This window comes from Papaver somniferum, chromosome 5 (assembly GCF_003573695.1).
Source record: "Papaver somniferum cultivar HN1 chromosome 5, ASM357369v1, whole genome shotgun sequence".
NCBI lineage: Eukaryota > Viridiplantae > Streptophyta > Magnoliopsida > Ranunculales > Papaveraceae > Papaver > Papaver somniferum.
The window spans coordinates 117277271-117298374 of record NC_039362.1 but is presented as its reverse complement, the minus strand read 5'-3'; the positions used below and the strand labels follow the sequence as shown (position 1 = coordinate 117298374).

At 37.5% G+C, this 21104-nt stretch overlaps 2 protein-coding genes across 3 annotated transcripts; one reads left to right on the top strand and one right to left on the bottom strand.

Annotated features, from left to right (window-relative positions):
• Positions 1 to 10316: 10316 nt before the first annotated feature.
• LOC113282496 (short-chain dehydrogenase TIC 32, chloroplastic-like) lies at positions 10317 to 13173 on the top strand. The gene is made up of 8 exons (XM_026531519.1): positions 10317 to 10564; positions 10949 to 11180; positions 11292 to 11371; positions 12085 to 12238; positions 12326 to 12404; positions 12536 to 12623; positions 12730 to 12776; positions 12885 to 13173. The coding sequence occupies exons 1-8, from the start codon at positions 10432 to 10434 to the stop codon at positions 13056 to 13058; spliced, it is 987 nt and encodes a 328-aa protein (XP_026387304.1). The 5' UTR covers positions 10317 to 10431; the 3' UTR covers positions 13059 to 13173.
• Positions 13174 to 13520: 347 nt separating this feature from the next.
• LOC113282495 (kinetochore protein SPC25 homolog) lies at positions 13521 to 16250 on the bottom strand. 2 transcript variants are annotated; one of them, XM_026531517.1, is made up of 7 exons: positions 16025 to 16250; positions 15639 to 15704; positions 15286 to 15432; positions 14851 to 14964; positions 14671 to 14760; positions 14445 to 14567; positions 13521 to 14193 (listed from the first exon to the last, which is right to left on the bottom strand). In XM_026531517.1, the coding sequence occupies exons 1-7, from the start codon at positions 16176 to 16178 to the stop codon at positions 13940 to 13942; spliced, it is 948 nt and encodes a 315-aa protein (XP_026387302.1). In that variant the 5' UTR covers positions 16179 to 16250; the 3' UTR covers positions 13521 to 13939. The 2 variants fall into 2 exon arrangements, with proteins under 2 accessions (XP_026387302.1, XP_026387303.1); XM_026531518.1 differs by having other exon boundaries at positions 14851 to 14958.
• Between the last annotated feature and the right edge of the window lie 4854 nt (positions 16251 to 21104).

Here is a 21104-nt window from a genome sequence, read left to right as displayed (position 1 = left end):
GGGGCAATTTCTTCCTCACCTGCACCATTTTCGCCAGGGGAAAATTCTTCCTCACGAAGATCGAGCTCCTCGTCGGAAGCATCATTACCACCTTCGTGATTGGGGGGAGAAGTATCAGTACGTTCCTCCCCATCAGATAGCTCATCTTCCTCAGCAAACTCTTCGTTCACAGGGCTGTTAACTTCCTCAAGAACCTCTGTCTCATCAGCTGCAGCGGTGAAATATTGTTTGGGCCCAATTTTCTTCTTCTTCGTCACCTACAGAACAATACAAGGAGTTTTTTTTTCCCGAAGGTCATTTCATTCTTCCCTTGTCAAAATACCACCTTTTCAAACTAAGAAGGAAAGGGGAAAGTATAAGAAGAAGCCATACCTTGACTGCAGCAGCATTCTTCGAAGGAAGGGTGACATCAGAACTTTCTTCCTCATCCGCATCAACAACGTCGAGGGCATAAGGAAAACTCATGCCTTCGAAATTCAAGAGCCGGGGGTAGAAATTTCCATAACGAGATGGAGCAGTTTCACGAGCCTGACTACCAGCAGTAGGGCGCCATCCGCGCGGACCAGGTACCCAGCCGTAAGCCCAAGGACCAATAACTTCAATGAAAGTAGCGTGACACTCATAGTCATGATCACGCTTGATTCTCTCACGAGCAGGAAAAAGCTTCCGATGACCGGATCCTTCGGTACCAGGAACGTACTTCATCTTAGCGTCACTTACTTCAATTAAGAGACGAACCTCACCACGAGGAGCATCAATGTTACGAAGACCTGCACTCCACGGCTTACGGTTCCTACTATTGATATAATCTCTGAAGGAATTATTGAAGTTTTGGGGAGTATACCACTCTTTTTCAGTAGGATTAGGGACGTAGCAGGTCATCATCGTTTCCCCCTTACTCCGAAGATAATATTCCTTGAGCGCGCGAAGATAATTACCAGTCAGCTGCGACACAGAGCGATTATGGGTGTGGGGAGTGGAACCCTCGCGGTTAGCCAATACATCATAGTAGAAAGAATCACCTGATATATATAAAGGCAACATAAGGCCAGCTTCGAAGGCCCCCACCGTAGTCAGTAAATGGAACTCATCGAACTTATACCTCGAGATGAGGTCATAAGTAAGATCGTCATCGGGAGCGTAAAATCGGACTTCGAAAGCTTGGAGTTCATGTTTTTCCTTAAACGCGGCAAGGTCTATATGCTTGAAAGTGACCTTCTTTTTCCCAACAGAGATGCTTCATATCACAGGGGCAGCGTCCTCATCATCAACAGGATCTGGCGTGGGATTCTTCGGAGGGCTCATCTCCGAGGCTTTCCTTTTAGTAGGGAGGTTCTTCGATGAATCAGTCTTCGAGACAGTGCCCTTGGTGGATTTCCCCCTAGTAGGAACTTCTGGGGGGGGGAGGGGGGCGAAGGCATCTGTTAGGGCTCCATATGCGGAGCCATAGAACGAAGGGGAGGAACATCCAGTGCTTCACCACGATGAGGAGAAGGAATCTGCGTATTCTTTGGATCAGCACGCGGAGGGACAGAGGAACGACTAACTGCGTACCTAGAACCAGGAGGTCCCTTCTGTCGATCTCCTCTCTTGGTAGATGAAGCTCTTTGGCCCGAGGAGGATGAAGTTTTTTGAGCCCGAGAATCCTGATGTAAAGGTCTAGAAAAACCGCCCCAGGCGGAGATATATCAGGATTTCTACGTGGAGGAGATATACGAGGACTCGACGGCAGAGTCTGATAAGGAGCCCGCTGACGATCAGCCATGTCTACGGAGAAGTAAAAAAAACAAGTTAGAACCATTAACGGGGAATCAAATAAAAATCAAAAGGCTAGGAAGTCATCAAAACTTCTATCAGTTCATCATAAATGTCCGCCAAAAACCCTAGATTGGAAAGGCGACAGAGAACCCTAACTCCGTCGCTAACACCAAGCATAAATCTTCGAGTACAACTCCATAAGATTTGTGACGAAGAACAGGGGCAAGTATATATACTTTGTATATGTGTTTTTCATCACAAAGCTAAGAACACAGTAGCAGAAGATGAACAAATAATCAAAATCAATAGAAAACCTCTTACCTATGTCAAGAGCGTTACGAACAGAACCACGTAATTAGAAGACGACGAACAATAGCAGCAATCGAACCTTGAAAGATCCTAGGAAGATCTTACTCAAAGACAAAGCCAGTAGAATTTAATGGCTAGAAAACAAAAAGAAGAGAATGAAAAGCTTCAGGAGGAAAAGAATGATGGACTGACAAAGAAGAATGAAATTTATTTCAAGTTTTTGACATTCTCTCTCCTACTTATAGCATTGAAGGAGAAAGAAACCGTTTCATTATCCAAGAAGAAGTTATTACAAGGAGTGGGAAACGTGCCCTAATGCCTAGGGGAAATTATTGAAGAGAGATGAAGAGTATGTGACGGTTTTCCTCTAACCTCGACCGACGCCTTAGTCAGAAGAAAATGGGCTAATTGTATGTACATATTTCATCACTCGCCACGTGTCTGGAGAGATACACGTGGGAGACGCATAGCTCGGAGCATCAAAATATGATGCCACACGTGGATAGCCAAGAACCGTGTTTCATCGGTGCAAGATCATCATCTGACAGATATGGTGGCTGAGAATCGAGGAGCACTGAGGTACAGAGCTATCGCGAAGCACTGAAAAGCACCCAAGGATCCACTTTATCCCATATCGAGGAAGATCCAAGATCAACGGCGAGGGTTAGTCCAACTGACACGTACGTGACAGGGCAGTAGATAATTGTCTGACGCGTGCAGACAACCCAACCACCCGCATTAAACACCCTAAGATGGAGTACGTGTCGGCTAACCTGTGGAGGATACAGAGGTGAGTCTTCGTGACCAAGCACAGACCGCGGGGGGCATCGTGGAAGACGAAGATACCAGCGGGATCGGCACAAATAACAAGACGATAAGATTACAACGGATTTCAGAAGTGGACCCTACGTAGAGATCCTATAAATACCCCTCTCCACTAAAAGAGAAGGGGTCGACCATTTTCTTAGCAGATAGAAGAAAACATAAGAGAGAGAAATAGTAAGAGTAAGTGATTTCATTGCCCCCATGGCTTCAATGCTCACCTAAAAGTCATTCGACTACCTTTGTAACCTTTGAATAATAGTGAAACTCCAATCCCGTGGACGTAGGCCTTAGTGCTGAACCACGTAAATCATTGTCTCATTTACATTCAGCACTTTATATTATGTCTTTATATTTATGCTTCGATTCCTTGTTTGTATTGGTGTACGAGTACCATTGATTGTTACTGCATGGCTAGACAAGGATGAGCCCGAAGGCTCTGAGTCGATGAGTCATCGTATCTGTCTAGTTTTATATTTATTGCACATAGTCTATAATAAAGATTGTATGCGAATATTGTTTGTGAACACGTGGATATCATCGTGATTTATATGTTCACAAACCAGAAAACTATTGAATTGATCTGGAGAATGAAGAAGAAATTTAGGTTGACAAAGTCAACGTCGCAAGAAAAATCATCTTGACCCAGTGCGTTTAATCACTTAATAAATCAAATAATTGGGACAAAATTACAAGTTTAACGTTACGTTTCAAAGGATGATTAGGTGGTTTCAAAATCTTGTTAGTTTGATGGATAATACAAATTTTGGGGTTGAATTTTGATACACGCCTAATTAAAGTGTAAGGATATTTGTCGGCAATGGTTTTCGACATTTATTAAAATCAAAATTCCCTGCTGCATCTTATATCATTTCAGGTATGGAAATAGTTGTTTAATTGGTGTCCATTCTATCGAAGAAGGGGACAAGGTTAGAATTTAGAAACCTATTGGTCCCTAAAGATTCTAAGGTTCCTTCTTAGGTTGTTCTTTATTGTGACTTTTCGGTTCTCTTCTTTTTTATTTAGGTGTCAAAAGTTGACTTAAGACACGTTGTAAGCTTCTAGTGAATTTCTTTGGCTCCACATTTCTTAATCTCTTCTTTAAACAGTGAGTTGTTGAATATCAAGTAAACCTCACGAGTGTTAAACGAGGATTAAGAGATCAATTGAAAACTAAATAAGGTTTGGACAAGGTGGGAAAGTTGCGCACCTAACACTGGGAGAAAGAAGAGATTTTAAAATTCAATGGGCGGTAAAGTGGTAAAGTCATTATACGATGATATCAGCGACCTGAGTTCAAAATTCATGTGCATTACATTTTTCTTTTACCGATGAGAAAAGAAAAAACATGTTTTCTCGATGTGATATGGTAGCACACTAGTCCCCAGACTACTTTCAAACTCCTTTAAATTAGAGTTGGTTTGGCAATTACGGAGATCAAATTCCTATCTCCGTAATTGGAGAGAGCATGAAAACCATTAGGCCACTCGGCGGTTCTCAATTCATATGAATGTTCTGTTATGTGTGTCTGGCCAGCACATTGTGTTTGAAGTTCATATTTTTATAGCGATAGAGAATGAGTTGTTGGAGGTTCAAAATCCATCGTTTGGTAGAGACTAAATAGCTAGCGGCGGAGACTAGACCGCTAGTGGTGCAATCTCTACCAAACAGTAGAGACTCGATCGGTTAACTATTTTTCTTTGGGTGTAAATATTATCCGAAAATACTCGGTCTGCATGTACCCACCTGAGCTTGCCTATACCTGAATGAGCCCAAAGCCTGTTGCAGCCCATCACGGCCCGTCTGGACTGGTTAGTTTAACTGGGCGGGCTTATAACAGCCTGGCCTGGTACCTGCCCGAACAGCCCAGCCTGATATCCGTTTAAATTTTTTAAGGGTTTTTGTTCTATGTTAGAGCAAATTGTTGTGTGTTTTGGTTATATTTTGGGTTAAAATTCTTATTTTCATTTCTATTTTACATTTAGAAGATTAATTATTTAAGATTATTTTAACTTATAGTTCATTCAATCTCCAAATTATAAATTGAAGTAAATCGGCTATTACAGAATTTTGAAAATTCAAAAAATTCGAAGCTTGTATGGCCTGCTTGGCGTGGCTTGCTTATGGGCATTGGGCAAATATTAGACCTTAAAATAAGTGTTTCTACCTAGCCTGCCGGCCTGGCGGGTTTTTTGGATAGCTAATTATGAGGCCCGTCTGGCCTGACCTGCAGCAGAAGACGGACCGGGCTGCCCGGCCTGACCCAATTTACAACCCTAACTCCATTGTGGCTCGGCCAGTTAGCCATTCCACCTGGCATGGATATGAGTGGATAAGCCAGCCCGTATAGGAACCGGCCTTACAAGATTTAAATAGACCTATCCCAATTACAGATAATTTCATTTGCATTCATTCCTTTAAAGGAATCCACATTCACACACCAAAAAGCATTTGCAAATTAATTTGAATGATCAAATGGTCTTTGGTGATCAATTTATCATTGAAGACGATGTTGTTCCTCGTTTTCCAAACACACCACTCTATGGCTGCCGATAATCTGTTCCACAAATGTTTACTCATTGAAGAGAGGCCCATTCTTCTCAATTGGTGCATTACAACTTCTATGCAGTTTGGAGACTCCAATTTGGTTTCCAAGAACAAGTGAAATATTTTCAGGTGATATCGATGCATTCACAATGCAAAGGAGAGTGCATTCACTCTCTTTTGTACATAAATAACAGGCATCCGTCACCCATAACCCTTGTTTTGAAAGACGGTCCAAAGTTGGAAATTTCTTATGAAATACCAACCATAGGAAGAAGCAAATTTTGCATGGCCATTTTTTGACCAAATTCTAGTATTTGTAACGGATAGAAGATTGTTGTCTTAAGTGACCATCAAATAACAAGAATTAACCGAGAACACACCTGATTTATTAATTTATTATGCATCCAAGTTTCTAGACCCTCTCCGTGACCCAAAGAAATGTATTAGATGCAAAATTTTGGCTAGTATGGTTAACTTTACTATTGTCTCTAAATTTATTAAACTACTCGTTGTATATATATCTAAAAATATTACTCCCTTCATCTCTAATGCTAGAGGTCAAGGTTGAAAACGTGGGGATACCAAAATACATCATCAACTTTTTCTTAGGCAACCTGTATGGACTAAACTCGAATACAATTCTGAGAGTTCAACTTAATAAATATTAATCAGGAATTATATGAAGAGTTTATATCCCTTTCTCTCACATTCAGAATGTTACAGAGACTTATCCGTGAACCTGATTATACCGTTAGAGTACTTGGAGGATTCCAAATATCAATATCCAAGAATCAATCAAGTCGTATCCAACAAACAAGGATGGACATATCTACTTTCATCGATTTACGTACAACCTGTGATATTTCAATTATAAAGATAAACAATATAATGCAGAAAAAGAAATAACACATAAGAAATTTTGTTAACGAGAAAACCGCAGATGCAGAAAAAACCCGGGACCTTGTCCATATTTGACCACCAAACTGTATTAAGCCGCTACAGACACTAGCCTGCTATCAGAACTTCGGACTGGAATGTTGTTGAGACCGAATTGAACCGTCACAATAATTCAGTTTCATTCGCGCTCCTTACGCCTCTAGCTGGACTCCGCGCAATTGATTCCCTTAGCTGACGTCCTTTACATCCTAAGAGTTGTTTCAACTCAATTAAAGACTTTAAACCAATCTGCCTCCCACAGATAAGCATATATGTGATTTCCATTCTGGTCAATGATTAAGGTGAGGTGGGAAATCGATTGCAATAAACAAAGTCTAGCAAACATCAAAATTTGGTTTTATGACTCCCGAAGAGCTGCCTAGATTATTATTCACCTCACAAGTATAAACCTGTGGAATCACAAAGTCTAAGACGAAGAAACTTTGTGATTTCTATCTATCTTGCCTGTTGGAGCAAAGTTCAACAATCAGACCAAGATAAGGATACACGAACTATCAAGATAAAGATAGTTGGACCGGGCTTCACGAATCCCTAGGTGAATTCTAATTAGTTGCTAAACCCTAGAAGGGTTTGGAGGAGATGACGACTCTAGTTTACAACTAAGACACACAAGAATAGTGTCAGGGATTCAAAAATCCCAGTTGATTGAGGTTCTCCTTATATAGACTTTCAAGGTCAACGTTGCTTTAGATTTAAGTTAAGGTAGCTTTTGATCCAAGCAATCAATAATCACCGTTAGATGAAAAACTTGACTTTGAGATTAACATAGAAGAATATACACTCTGGTTAGAATGGACCGTAACCGTATCGTGTACAATGACTTGTTCATGCAAGGTTATCCCAAACTAGCCAATCGAACTATATGCTTAAGGTCTTATCTAACACTTTTTATTTAAATTAGAGGAGAAAAAATGATGAGGACTTAAGACCCAAGATCACGAAAAAAGTCTTATTTATACTTTCTCCTTTACCCCTACTTAGCCATGTCATCTTTTTCTATGACCCTCACCCTTGCATTGGAGATGAAACTTTGGTGGAAAAAGTCTTAAATCCCAGGTGTCATGCTAATTTAAGACTTTTAGCCCTTGCATTGGAGATGCTCTAAATAGATGATCTCTTTTAAGTTTGTATAATTTTTAAGGCAAGGAGGAGAGAAGAGTTTTTTAAAATATTTTTTTTCAATTATACCCTAATGAATAATAATCAGTAAAATTTAGAAATGATACATCTTTTGAAGTATACCACTAATATTTATAAACATTTTAAAACACCTAATTAACAAATACAAACACGATTATCAAATTATAAATATTTCTTATACTAACAATATTCAATTAAAGGGGGTGGCTCTAGAAATATACCCTTATCTAGTGATATATGTCAATTTTAGAGGGACAAAATTTCAAAATGAGACGGTCACCTAATTAGGGGTTAAGGAAGTAATAATTTTGAAAATTTATGAAAATACAGTAGGGCGCAACACGATTATTTGTGTGTTGCGCCTAGCCCAGCTTTTGGAAAGAAAATCACAACACACTACAGCAAACTAAATTCTCTAGCACATCACCACCAGGCACACTTTGATGCATATCAGTTCGTGTAGTGTCACCTTTCTCTTTCTTCTCTCTCCATTCTCAAAAACCTTGAAGAAAATTTATCATCTTCTTCCTTTTTTGCTCAGATCTAGTTTTTTAGGGACTGGATATGAGCAAAGATTTCTTGTTTTAAATTTTATTGTACGTTTTGAATAATTTTCTTCGCTATTAGGGCGATTATTTTCTTCGCTAATAGAGCGATTTTGTCTACACTTTTATAGTGTTTCTTTCTATAGATTTGTTCGTGATTCTGGTTTTTAGATACAAGTACATCGGGCGATTTGACGGAGGCAGGATCAAGTTTTTCTTCAACAGAATAATAGATCTAGTGTTTCTGGGCATCTCGCTAAACATGAGTTTTTGGGAAAATCACTCCTCTCTAATAGGAGTATCTCTTTTCCAAAAAGAAAATCAATCAAAATGGTCAAACTGTAATTTCGGGTACCATTTTCTCTCCAATCTCTCCGTATAAGATTTGGGTGCAACCGTGATGGATTGCTCTTTCTCTTCGCGATTTATTTACGTTTTGCATCTTTTATTGTATTTGTTTCATGTTTATGATGTACTCTTCTTTCTTGAAAACCATCATGTAAACGTTCTTTAATGGAATGAAATACTAATGGTTGATTATCACAAAAAAAAAGTTCGTGTGGTGCCATTACATTTTACACCCCTACAAATCTATGTACCATCATTTCAAATTTTCAAGTCAAAAAAATAAAAACGAAGGGCTGGAGTTTGCGAGGTCTCACATATATGGTTAAAACTTATGTTCAATCTTATCTTATCTTAAACTTTCGCTTTGATTTCGGTAGTTCTCGGCCGGGTTATGGACATCGTCATGTTAAGCTTGGACAAGAATGGTAATGAGTAGTAAAGAGGAAGGAGGAACACCATTATCATCCTTTGAAAGACAAAGGAAAAAGGAAAAAGTTTACCTCCCCTTACTTTCACCGTACGTAAACGACATATCCATCCGTGTGCACTACCGCATTTTACGTGCAAAAGATGCCTTTAATTTTGATCAAAACCGGCCCTAATCTTCTAAATCAGCAATATTCTTTTCCAAAGAAGCATTATAAACTTATTAGTTGGTTGGAACCCAACTAGAGCAAAATTCCAATTTTACTTTAATTCCGTAGTAAAAAGCTAAAAAGGAATGAACACTTTGTTGTTGGATTGGATGTGTTTGTTTTCAATATTTCTTGTGGTCATGCATTGAGAGGATGACTGATGTTGAAGATAAGCAAAGAAAACAGTGAATAGTGAAATGCTTCTCAGCCATTTAACAAGATCATGTATTATGTGTTGAAAGTGGGAGACCAGTATGGTCCCTCCACTCAATACCTAATTCAAATCTAGTGTTTTCAGAATAGCAAAAGCTTTTCATCGATTTAGTTTGTCAAACCTCCAACATTACCCATCATTCCATAACAGTATCACACTCTCAAAAGATTTCATTAATTTCTTCTCTAAGATGCAATGAAACGTGAGAACTACTCTCATCTCTTTATATCTCATGCATATTATTCTGATAGGCTTAGAAAAGTAGTTCTGTCGGGAAACATATTCTTGCCTATATAGACCTTACGTAGTACATTCTTTTGGACCCACTGATTGGTGCATGTTTTGGCTCATTTGCAAGGTAAATGAAGAAAAGAAAAGAGAGAATCTTATCAGTGTGACTGTGAACTTGATGTTTATAAGAAAGAACAGTATGTTACCATTAGCGTTCTTTAGTTCATACTCCGCATGCATACAAAATCCACAAAACGTAAGGCAACGGTTCGGGAAGGACTCTTTCCTGGATGTATGGAGCTGTGTTGGATTCTTCCAGGGATCGATGGAATGGTTTTGGAATCAAACAGCAGGATGGACTTTCATGGAGTACGTGTTTTGAATATTTGTATGGAATATATACTACGGTCAAGACAAGTACTGGACGTACACAAAATAAAAGCTTAGTCGTGCGTCGTTTAGTTTACTTACTACGGATGCTTTGAAGGCTAGTAAAATAGTTGGAAATTGAAACCGGTGGTCCGAATATATACATTGTTTCACCGCAATGTAAATAATGTAAGCCTTATTTATCACTAGTAAGAATAAGCCTTACTGTGATGTGATGTAACAAAATGCAACCTTTAGCTGCAATCGATTACTCCGAGTACTAGTAAGATGTCCTCTTTTTTGACTATTTTCAGACCCCAAGAGTACACATAGAGTTAGTATAGAACAGTAAGAAATAATGAAAAAGTTGGAAACGTAGGGGGGGATTTTTACCATGAGTCATTCCCTTCATTATTCATGACAGTATTTTACATGCTATATAAGAATGGGACTCCATGATCTATGCTCATCACTGATACTACTTTTCTCTATCTCTTCTCTCTCTAAGTTGCAGTTCTGCAGTAGTAGCAGTACTACCTAGTCATATCTTCTAGCTATGAAGCAAACAATACGGTACTTGGTAGGAGTTGCAGGTCCAAGTGGATTTGGATCAAACTCCACAGCTGAACAAGTTACAAAAGATTGTTATAGCTTTTCAACTCCTCATAATCTAACAGCTATAATCACTGGTAATTAGCTTCTGTTCTCTCTATATGTGTGTTTGTTTCACGCGTCTGTCTACGTGTTCATGACCATTATATCGAAAACAAATATCTTTTTCTTTCTTTTTTTTTAGTTTTTCTCTTCAAATTTATAAATTGCAGCCAAACTGTTACTCAATCGACGCAAATTTATGAATTCATTTACTGCGTATTCTTGGCTGTCACTAAATCATCACCAGTACGTTTAAACAAAGCAGCAGTATCGACTTAAACTGTTAATCTTTTCATCAAAGATAAAAAAGAACATTCAGACTATAATAATAAGTATTAAGGATTGAGGTACATACACAGTTTTAAATTTTTTTAGCAGTTAAACAGAATAATATACTTGGCTACTTGGCCACTAAACAGGTGCAACCTCCGGAATTGGAGCAGAAACAGCAAGGGTTTTAGCAAAAAGAGGGATTACAATAGTAATTCCGGCAAGGGATGTAGAGAAGGGTACAGCAGTGAAAGAGAAGATCCAAAAAGAAAACCCTAAAGCTAAGATTATAGTGTTGAAGATTGATCTTAGTTCATTTGCTTCCATCAAGAGATTTTGCACTGAATTTTTATCTCTTGGATTACCACTAAATATTCTCATGTGAGTATTTACTTAAATCATCTTTCTGTGCCGTGCTTTAGTAGATGGACTAAGGAAAATGCTTTCTATGAATGTTTTCAATCTCTGAACGAAAGAACTTTTACTTGGCAGAAACAATGCTGGGAAGTTCTGTCAGAACTTAGAATTTTCAGAAGACAAAATTGAAATGACTTTTGCTACAAATTACTTGGGTATGTTCTGCTTTTCCCTATAAACCACTTATTTTAACTTTCACTTTTTCTTCCACCTCTTTTTGGCTTTTTCTCAGGTGTTCTTTTCTTATTTAATTTAGTAGTATAATATTATTATTAAAGAAAAAACATAAGAGAGGTGAGGTGAGGATTGAGGAGACTGAACCAAGTAGACCGACCACGCTTCTAGGGACGGTTTGGAAATTTCCCTAGAGAGGGTTATTTGGGACGTCCATGGGTTGACCGTTCTTATTGGTCACGGGATAATTAATTTAAGACTATTTTTGGGCCGTCCACAAAAGAAAGTATGATCAAAAAATATTAGTGACGGTAGAATAGGGGACGGATAGAAAACCGTCACAAATACCTCTTGGGACGGTTTTTGGGCCTTTTGGGACGCTTTTTAGCCGTCCCAAGAGGCCTTCTATTTTGTAGTGGACCCATTAGGTACCCATCTACTTGACTGTTCTTAGTTCACTCCTCTATTACATTTAAGTTACAGTTAACTGAGATAAGGGTATAAGAGGCCAAAGATACATGTTAAGATCCAAGACACCAACATAATATACATTCTGAAAGATACCTGATGCTCCAGTTGAGACTAGAGAGATGATTGAGTACGACTAGTTTGGTTTATGCCTGACTTCAAATCGGAAGTTTGGATGCACTTACCCAATCAAGTCCTAATAGATGGTTTCTGGTTTAATTGGCAGGACATCATCTGATGACAGAGTTGCTGCTTGAAAAAATGATAGAAACAGCAACACAGACAGGGGTTGACGGAAGAATCGTCAATGTTTCTTCAGTAATCCACAGTTGGGTTAGAAGAGATAGGTTCAACTTCAACAATATGCTCAGCCCAAAGAAGTAAAACCAAAGCTAATTCTCTCCATTCGTTTCATTTCCCCCAATAGATTTCTCGACTAAAAACTAAACTTATTTAAACTGATGCAGTTACAGTGGAACACGTGCATATGCTCAATCTAAAATGGCGATGATAATGCATGCTAAAGAATTGACGAAGCAGCTCAAGGTAGTACTAAGTTCGTGTTCAGTTCCCTCAATTAATTTAAATTTGCTGGGTAGAAAAAGAATTCATTTAGACACTCGATATTACTTTTATTGAACGACAAGTTAAGTGACATCTTTTTCTTGTTTTGATAGGCAAGGAATGCAAGGGTGATGATCAATGCGGTCCATCCAGGAATTGTGAAGACTGGAATATTCAGAGATCACAAGGGCTTGGTTACAGGTGCGCAATTATGAATTCGCATGACAAGAAACTTTTAATGCACAAGAATTTCCAAGCCTTGGGTTGACAATAAAATCTGACGAATGTGTAATATTATTATGTGCAGATTCTCTATTTTTTCTTGCAGCAAAGTTTCTGAAATCAACATCTCAGGTTTGTTTCAGAACCATGTGCACGTGTTGGTTTGTTTGTTCCCAACAGTTCAGATATTTGATCTACTGTAATTTTGTGTGTGTACTATTTCTAATTTCATGATTTTAGGGAGCGTCGACAACATGCTATGTTGCTTTGAGTCAAGAAACAAATGGAGTGAGTGGTAAATACTTTGTAGATTGCAACGAGTCTCATTGCTCAAACCTGGCAAATGATGAATCTGAAGCACGAAAGCTCTGGAAACAAAGTCGTGCACTGATTCAGAGAAGATCAAAATGCTGACAGTGTGGACTCTTGAGAATCTCCTCCTGGTAGAAAGAGAGAAATATACATCTGTAAAAATGTACATAGAAGATTTTATGAACAACTAATAAGAAATCAAAATATTCTAAAAGACAAACAATAGCCTTTAAATATCTCAAGTAATGATCTTGCAACATTGTAGGATAATCAAATAAGTTAGCAAATGGTGGAATAAAATATCAAGAAACGGATATTTATAGTACCTAATTGACCTTTTACCCGTTCAATCAGTTCCTCCACTGTAGATGGTTCGGCCATGAAATGACTGAGAAGAGAGACCTACGACGCGGGTCTATATGGTGTACTCACTAAATATTGCAAAAATATAATGGAGATTATATTACTCGAATACACATTAAGAAGTGTGTTGAATTTTTCATTGGCAGAACCTCATGGAAGTTCTTTTGGATTCCACGAGTGGTATAACATAAAATCAACAGATGAAGGAACCAGCATTTATATTCATTCACTGCGTATAATACATGGACATCCTTATTAGAATGCAAGAAAGTACACACAGCAAGTCTTTCAACAAGTTGCAGTCCCCATATCAAGGTGCTCCAGTAATTTTAATTAGCTTCCGTCTAATTTTAAGAATACCTTACTCTTGCTTTCTTGCAAGAAAAATGCGCATCCTTTTACCTATCTACTGATATTTTAAAATCCAAATCCAGTACTCTGCCTAACATGTAGCTGAACAAACTCATGTGCACGAAAGATTCTGGTCTCTTTGGGGATGGACAGACAACTGATTGTTTCATGCCTTCATTTGTCAACCCTAAACTGCCACAGAACACTGTAATCTTCAACAAGGAAGTTGACGGGTATCATGAGTTATGCAAAACACAACCTCAGGATGATCAATTATTCTTTGCTCTATTGCTAGCAAGTAAACGAGGAGACCGGCGATGAGATGATGCAGATGCAGGAGACAGAATTTGTGATTTCTCCACACCAACACGTTTAACCTTCTTGTTGCGTATCTCGAGAGCTCCTGGTTGTTGATTTTGCTCGTTTCTGGATTCACTCCCATTTGCTGAAACTGATGAGGTGGGTGCAGATATAGAAACTGTGGCCGACTCAGGATGCACAGAAGTAGCCTGATCAGGATATCCTGTTAGATCATAAATCAAATGGTAAACTTGCGTAGAAGCAAAAGCAATATGAAGAACAAGAAAATAACAATGATGATGCCATTTCATCAATAATGACCTTCAAAATTGTGAACTAACCCTAACAGCCAGATTATCAAGAGTGAGATTTACAATCTGCATGTATTAGGCAACAATTACCACCTAGTACGAGAAGGTCTTTGACAATCATAAAGAGGTTTGAAGTATGAACGTTGCAGGTAAAATGATTTACCAATCGATACAGCCGCTTGAAACTTTTCTCTCATGATTCTGACGAACTTGAACAGACCATTAGTTCTATTCAACTCTTGCACCAATTCTTTGGTGTCTTCCACGAATGGATGGCAATCTAGCACTGAGAAAGAATTAGATGATTGAATGGCCATACGACAGATTATGTTACCCTCATGGTTATTACCACACAAAAAAATACAGCCACAGCAATGTGTATTACTTACAAGTATAGATATTGTCCTCATGCCGAACAATGAATGAATATTCTTCATGTGGATGTTCTGTGTTAATGTTATTGAATATGAATTTGACTCCTGAAACAAAAGAAGTTTGTTAATAAGATGACTGCTCTTGCAAAATATCATACACATAATGTTAATGCAATAAGAGAAGAAAACAGTTACCACGTCCTCCTTCAATTCGAAAGCCAAGAACCTTATTGTACCATGAAATGGCATCTTCCGTGCTCTCTTTGTGATCTGTGTGCTTCTTAACCTTTTCTTCCTGTGCTTCTATAGCTTGAAGATGATAAACAAATATTGAGTCTTAAAAATACCGCTCTAGATAACATTGGCAAAATTTATCTGTAAGAGAAAAGTTTATTCATGCACAGAATACAACATGCTAAAAACTCAAGAGTTTAGAGGCTTATGCCCATTGGGCAAAGGCATGCCACACACCTCTGGTCTTTTAAGTTAGGCCATTAAACCTCCACAGTTCAAGCATACGTGTAACAAGAAAATTGGGATGGAACTAAATTTACTACATATGCCAAAAAAACACATGTGCTTGACTTTAAGCTATCAAAAGAGGTAGTTACTCAAAAGAAAAAATCCCACCCATTAATTGTCTTGAAATGATTGCTCCATACTCTTCTTCCTTTGCTGTTTTGATTTGCACAATTCTTTTTAGTTCTTCTATCCTGCCTTTTGCAGCAAGTACTGAATCATTCAAGTCCATACGCTTTGCCTCTTTATCAGTTTTCACTACAGATACAAAGAAAAAACGCCAAATAAATGAAATATCACTAATTATATCACCAAATTATGTTCAACGATCCGATTAAACATGGACTCACGCAGCAGAAAATCTATGCAGTTTGAATAGAAACGAATCAAACAAGGCTTCACAATAATTAAGTTAGTCAAAAGTAAGACTACAGACAAGTATCAATATGGTGCTATCTCTTTACCTGCTAGAGCTTTAACCAATTCATCTTCCAATTCTCTCGAGCGCGTTTTGAGCTGTCCAAGTTTCTCTGAATTGGATCAAAGACAACATCAAAGAAGTAACCCAAATCAAAATAGCACAGTATCTCGTATCATAAGTTTTGCTTCACAAAAACCATAGATCTTGAGTTCAAATTATATTCGAAATGGCTCAAACTAAAAAGGAAAAAAAATAAAAAAAAAAACCCTAATTTTTCAACCCTAACATCATGTATTGTTCAAAAACCCGAATTTCTCTACCACATACAACAATTGAACTTAATTACCCAAATTATCAACTCAAAGGTACAAAAAGATCATCTTTTCAAAGTAAAGAAGTAAGAATTTGGAGCTAGTAAAGTCTATTCACCTTGATTTTGAGACGTTTTTTCGGATTTGAGCTTAATGAAATAAAATGAATTTCGGAATGAAGTTAGTGCAGAAGTAGCTCGATGTAGTTGAATCGGAATCTCTGTTTCACATTCTAACCTGAGTTTCTGCATTTTTTGAATCGTTTCTCCCATCCCTTGTAAGTTTTTCGGAGGACAATACTACTCTGGACTCTGGAGAGAGAAAATAGACAGCGAGAGAAATAGTGTTGATTGAAAACATTTTTGCCCGCCATTTCAATTTATTTTCCATTGAGAAGTTATTTTAACACCTGTTATAAAGTGAAAGGCACACCAATAGAGTCATCCAACACAATTTTAGGCAATTGAGGTCCTGGTAGCACGGGCGCCCTTCAAATGCTCACATGTACGGGCCGGAGTAGCGTCTGACATTTGGATGCGCGTGTTTCCAACATAGACACATCAATGACCTTACACGTATGTGACATAAACTATCTTGATATAAATGTTTAGTAAAAATGTCTCAAATTTTTGTAGATTTATTAGTATGTATACTTATACCTTTTTTTTCCGAAGAAAAAATAATATTAAAAAGGAAAAGTCTTTACAAAATACAAAGGTACTCACTCACTCATGAGATCCTTTCCAATTGCTCCAGATGAGACTAGGATAACAAATTTAAACGAGTTGGTGTTTCAATATCATAAGACTACAAGTTGTTTTACAAGATCAATAGTCTTCGTAGTACTATTTTGACGACTCCCAAACACTCTCCCATTTCTCTCCTTCCATAAAGTCCAACATATAGCATAATGGATAATCCTCCACACCTCTTTACCTCTTCCAAACAACACATTCGTCTATCACGCTTCAAATAAATGAAACAGAGTTTTCGGCATAGGCCGAGATATCTTGAAAGCCTTAATAAAATAATCTCAAATTTCAAAAGAGAATGAACAACGTATAAACATATGATCAGGCGTCTCCTTTTCTTCATAGCAAAGAACACACAAATCACTTCCAATGCCTATGCCACGCTGAGCTAACATGTCTCTAGTCGGAAGTGAATCATGAAAACAAGCCAAAAGAATGATACTTACCTTATTAGGGATATAACCTTTCAAAAGGTATTTGTCGAAATTACAAGGATCATAATTACCTGACAAAACTTTGTAACATTGTGCACTGAAATCCTCCATAATAACCAGTTCATCCTCTTCTGCCACCAACACCGGTATATGAGAGACATCATGTCTAAGCAAATCCCATTCCAACTTCACATTCACATTTAAGGCCCTCTTGAATTTAAAACTCCAATTATTGTTGACAATCATATCAGCAATAGTCGCATCTTTCATTTTAGCGGCTTTGTAAACGACCAGAAATAAGTCATGTAATGTCCCTCGATCTAGCCATTTATCCTTCCAGAACCTGATCCCTCTGCCATATCTTACCGTAAACTGGGTCATATCTTGGACGATGAGAACCATATTCACGACATTCCTCCATAGACTTCTACATTGCGGCTGCTATCGACATCCGGTATTATCAACTCCGAATTCCTCCAAAGGATGTTTTTATTCTTCGAGTATCTCCAAATCCATTTTACCAGTAAAGATTGATTGGTAGTTCTCAGAACTTTAACTCCTAACCCTCCATTCTCTTTAGGCATGCACATTTTGGTCCAAGCAACCCAAACTAATTTCCTTCTCCCTTCTGTAGCACCCCCTAAAAAGTTACGCATAATCCGCACCATCTTTTTCTCCACACTAACCGAAAGATGAAATAAATACAAGTAGTAAATTGGTAAACTCGCAAGACAACTCTTGATAAGGATAAGCTTACACTACGGGAAAAATAGTAATCTACAATTGTAGATTGACAACTCGTAATTTTAAAGTCGTAAAAGATAGCATGTTTTACAACTTTTTCCAATGAAAGAGTTGTCAAAGTAAAAATCGTCCAACTCTTAGGACCAAAGAGGTCCAAAGAGTAGTGATGAGAATTAAAAACCATAACTTTTTGTGTGAAATGGGTTGCAGAGAGAAGTGACCACCTTTAGACTTTACAACTCATATCTTAAAGGTAGTGAATAACTGTATAACAACACGCATAAGAGTTGTTGAAGATAAAAAAAAATGATTTTTAAAAATGTTCTTTGAGAGATTCGAACACAAGTCTACTGTGTGTTGGTACAAGTCATCAACCATCCTTCCGGCTTCACAATATTGGTAGATTTGTATTTTTTTTCTCATAAATATTTATGACAGATTTGTATTTTTTTTCTCATAAATATTTATGACCTTTACAAGGGTTGTAAAATGGAAAATTGACTTTGAAAAAAAAATGAGGCTAAGGTGAATCGAACCTGAACCTCCTCTGCCTAAGACTAGGATCCCAACCACCCTTCCACATTTACATGTCTGCTTATATTTTACATGTATATCTATATTGATAAAAAAAATCAACTGAGCCTTAAAAAAAAGGACAACAAATGTCCCATTCTGCCCGAAACATACAAGGCATTCTCTAAATTATACAAGGCTTGCAATCACATTTTAATCAACACACACAATATCAGATTCTATATCTCAAAATCTAAATGAATGAAACAAGTGGAGGTGTAAATCTATGCAAGTTTTGGTGAATCAAATACCAGTCATGAAGAAGCTGCAAATGCTCGAAGTTTATAGGAATGTGTTACCTGTTTTTTTCTCCAAGTGCAGAATTAGGACCAACTCAATAAATCCCCTTTTCTCTCCTCCTTTATCCGGGCTTGGGACCGGCAATGAAATAAGATATCATTTCAATGGCGGAGTTAAAAAGGGGGGGTTCATCTCAAGAGAAATAAATAGCATATCATATATACCAACAATAGTATAAGTCATACAAAGGAAATCTCAGACAGATAAAATGAAATCAGGTCTTACACATAAAATGAAATCTTATTACATATGAAGACATTCCCTAGATTTGTAACTAGATCAGCCATTTGATTCGTAGAAACTCTAACTTTTTCTTTTGCAGCAATGAAGATAGCATCTGAATCCCATGTAAAATCTCCACATTGTTCACATACAAGGTAAGCTATTTGTTTATTGTGTTGATTTTTGCATATTTTTAGGGTGAGTTTGTAATTGCAGGTTGAAGAGAAGCACAACTGATTGTGCACTGGAAAATTTTATAAGAGTGATTATCTTCTCCACAAGCATCGCATCTTTTCTCTGATGGCAGCAATAACAACTTGGCTTTGCAAGGGTCAAAAGCATCATCAAACCATTCAAAGTAGGTGCAGGTAGGTATGGTGCACTTGAAAAACATTTTTTCATAGGTTTCAGTTGTTTTAGATTGTAGAAATGCTCTCACATCATTACAAGGAACATGCTTGCACCTAGAATAGAGCCAAGGACACACTTTTCTCTCATGATTCCTTTGTTCATACATAGCACACTCAGTTAGGATTTCTTTTCATTCTCATCTTACTGTTGTTGTTGTTGCTGCTACTACTGCTGCTTGGAGAGTCTTCCACACCTCCACCCATGACTAATTCAAAGTTTTTAAAGCCTAATTGAAGAAAATTTATGAAATCTACACTAATTCACTTAAAAGCCTAATTCAATAAAGCCTAATTCAGTGGTGGCTAATTTACACAGAATGGGAAATCAAAAAAATAGATATATTGATGTTTAATCTTGTTAGCAAGGACTAGAACTGTATCATCATTCTCACTATACTAGCAATCAAACAGAACGGGAAATCAAACAAATAATAAAACCGTAAAATGGGTTATAGAATTAGACATGTGTAAGTGAATAAATTAACCTTTTTTTCTCAATAGATCGAGAAGATGTTGGTGGTGAAGAAATCTTAAGATCTATATATTGATGGGGTTTTAAACTTTCGTGGTTCGGGAGATGAAGGAGGAGGTTCTGCGGGAGATGGAGGAGGGAAAAATGAAGGAGAGGAAGATAAGTGGAGGAGAATAATTGATGGGGAGATTGAATAGATAAGAAGAAGAGGATAAATATACCTTCTGCAACCTTTATAAGAGTTGTAAAATAAAAAATAACTTTGAAAAAAAATGAAGCTCAGGTGAGAGTTGAACCTGAGCCTCCTCTGTCCAAGTCTAAGACTCAAACCATTCTTCCACATTTAAATGTGTGATTATATTTTACATTTACTTTATATGTATAAAAATTTCAACTGAGCCTTACAAAAAAAAGAGCAGCAAATGCATCACTTTGCCTGAAACATACAAGGAATTCTCTGAATTATACAAGGTCTGCAATCACACTTCAATCAACACTCACAGTACCAGATTCATGCAAGTTTGGGTGAAGCAAACACCAGTCCTGAAGAAGTTGCAAATGCTCAAAGTATTGAAGTATATTGACTGCAAAAAAAAGAAAAAAATTGACTACAAAACAAAAACCAACTGCAGAACTAGAGCAAAAAAAGCTAACTGCAGAACTAGAGCAAAAAAAGCCAACTGCAACAAATATCCTACTGCAGAACTGCTAAAAAAGCAAGAAATTGGTTACCAGTGCATGATTCAAGTAACCAATTTATGCACATTACTTCAGAAAATATGCATTTTTAGAACTCAATAAATCACCTTTTCTCTCCTCCGTTATCCGGGCTTGAGATCGGCAATGAAATGATATATCATTTCAATGGCTGAGTTAAAAAGGGGTTCATCTCAAGAGAAACAGATAGCATATCATACCAACAATATTACAAGTCATAATTAAAGATAAACAAGTAGCATGTCATTTTAAAAGAAAAAACACAATCGAAGCAAAATGAAAAAAACAAAATAGGTTCAGCGCATCAGTGGAAATGAAAAGAGTAAACCCACCATCAGCGGCACTTCTTTTTCTTTTTCTTATTCTTCTTGTTCTTCTTCTTTGCCCGAACCACTAAGATAGGTTCAGCATCAGTTCTTGCATAACTCTCAGTCTCGTCATCCATTTGTAAGCCAAGAGTTAAAGGATCCACTGGTTGGAAACTTGTGTCTTCGTGTTCATTGTATTCCTCTAATTCATGGTAACCCCTAGGTGGTGGTTTCAATATCACAAACCAATTAGATGCATCTGACTC